Genomic DNA, 2,192 nt, shown 5'->3' with positions numbered 1-2,192 from the left:
AGATATATATATATATATATATCGCGCGCGCGCGCGCGCGCGTGTGTGTGTGTGTGTGTGTGTGTGTGTAGGTGTGAGTGGGTGTGCTACATATACACGAATATAAAGCATATACAAAGATTCATTGATTTGCAATGAACAAAGTATTAACGTTGACTAATTTTATATAATATGCATCCAGAGAATGGAGATATTAGCTACGTGTGTCATTTTTTTTTTTATTGTTCATTAAATGTAAACCAAGGACAGAATAACACAAATAGCGCGGATAGCATCATCCTGAATGCACACATAAAGTAGCTTGAAAGCAATCACTTCATAACCGGTATATAACGAGATAGAACCTACTACACGAACAGTTGCATGCTACGACTCGCCTCGGCAGTACCGCTAGTGTTTTATAGATAGTCATATCTTATCAGACGTCTAAAAAAATTGTAGTGAGATTTTTAAACAAAATCAGTTTGTGCCATGGAATACTGGTCGATATTATTGTCGATAATAATCGGAGTGATCAGTATTCACTATCTTTTTAAAAATTTTAATTTCTTTAAAAGACATGATATTGTACATATACCACCTGTTCCAATATTTGGATCCGCGATATCGGTTATATTTCGTCGAATATCATTAATAGATTTCATCCTGAAGGTATATTATTTCAATCCAAACTCAAAATATCTTGGATTCTACTTCATGACAAATCCAATACTCGTGATTCGTGATTTGGAAGTCATTAAAAATATCCTTGTTAAAAATTTTGAAGCATTTCCAGATCGTCAAGGTTTCTCCAATACGAATGACTTTTTATTCAAGAACAATTTGTTTTCTCTTCATGGAGAAAAATGGCGGAACGTGAGAAATCTGTTGAGTCCTTCTTTTACTTCCAGCAAGATGAAAATGATGTTCACATTGATGTCAGAATGTGCTGTGGATTTTGTAAAATTTATGCCGACATCGTTAGCGGATGAAGAAAGTATAAACACGAAAGATGTTTTCTCAAAATATACAAACGACGTCATCGCTACATGTGCGTTTGGAATCAAAGTCAACTCTATGAAAGATCCAACAAATAAATTCTATGTTTACGGCAAGGAGGCGAGTAACTTCAGAGGGGTCATCCGCGGTATAAAATTTCTTTTTCTTGGAACTTTTCCAAGATTCAGTCGAATTCTCAATATAAAGATTTTGAACGATTATGTGTCAAATTTCTTCAAGGACATTATAAAAACTACAATCATGACTCGTGATGCAGAACACATTACACGTCCGGATATGCTACAATTAATGATGGATATCAGAGGCAAAGAAGGTCATAGAGAACTAGACATCGACGACATGACTGCGCAAGCGTTCATCTTTTTCCTCGGCGGTTTTGAGACCAGTTCAACCGAAATGTGCTTTGCAGCTCACGAAATTGCAGCTAATCCAGATATTCAGACTAAATTACAACAAGAGATCGACAACCTTTTGGAGAAATCAAATGGCGAAGTGTCTTACGAAGTCATTAATCGGCTGGAATATTTAGATGCGGTGATAAATGAGACTCTTAGATTATATCCACCAATCGGTTTCTTAGATAGGATGTGCAAAAAAACTTATGAATTACCATCCGCTTTGCCGGACAAGAAACCTTTTATCATAAAAAAGGATATGCTTGTTTGGATTCCGATTTTTGCAATCCAACGTGATGAAAAGTATTACGATAATCCGGAGAAATTTGATCCAGAAAGATTTTTAGACAATAAAATGCACAATTCGTCGTGTTATATGCCATTTGGATTAGGACCGAGAATGTGTATAGCTAACAGATTTGCTATGCTAGAAGTTAAAATTTTGCTATTTCATTTATTAGCACGATATGAATTGAAACCTTCTATGAAAACCGTTTCCCCAATAAAATTTTGCAAAGATGGGTTACTAATGCCGGAGAGTGGATTTTGGTTGAATATTCAGCGCAGAAAAGATGTACATCCTGTGTTAACATCTTATAATTGTGAATAAGTAAGCTTTGGAAAACATTTTAAATAGTAATAACATAATTGTTATAAAAATTATAGTTCTTTATAATTTAAAGTGCGTTTTAGCACCATTATTGAATTGACAGATCAATAATGTTTTATATTATTTTCAGCTTTATTGTGATTGTGCTTCAAGTCAAGACAAGTCGAGCCATAGTTCGATCGTAGTTT

The 2,192-nt window shown here is 34.7% G+C and overlaps 1 protein-coding gene across 1 annotated transcript; it reads left to right on the top strand.

Moving 5' to 3' along the window:
* Positions 1–471: 471 nt before the first annotated feature.
* Positions 472–2,004, top strand: LOC105619171 (cytochrome P450 9e2-like). The gene has a single exon (XM_012200699.1). The coding sequence runs from the start codon at positions 472–474 to the stop codon at positions 2,002–2,004; it is 1,533 nt and encodes a 510-aa protein (XP_012056089.1).
* Positions 2,005–2,192: the final 188 nt, after the last annotated feature.

Source organism: Atta cephalotes, assembly GCF_000143395.1.
Source record: "Atta cephalotes unplaced genomic scaffold scaffold00019, whole genome shotgun sequence".
NCBI lineage: Eukaryota > Metazoa > Arthropoda > Insecta > Hymenoptera > Formicidae > Atta > Atta cephalotes.
Note: the sequence above shows the minus strand (reverse complement) of the source record. Positions and strands in the feature narration are given on the sequence as shown.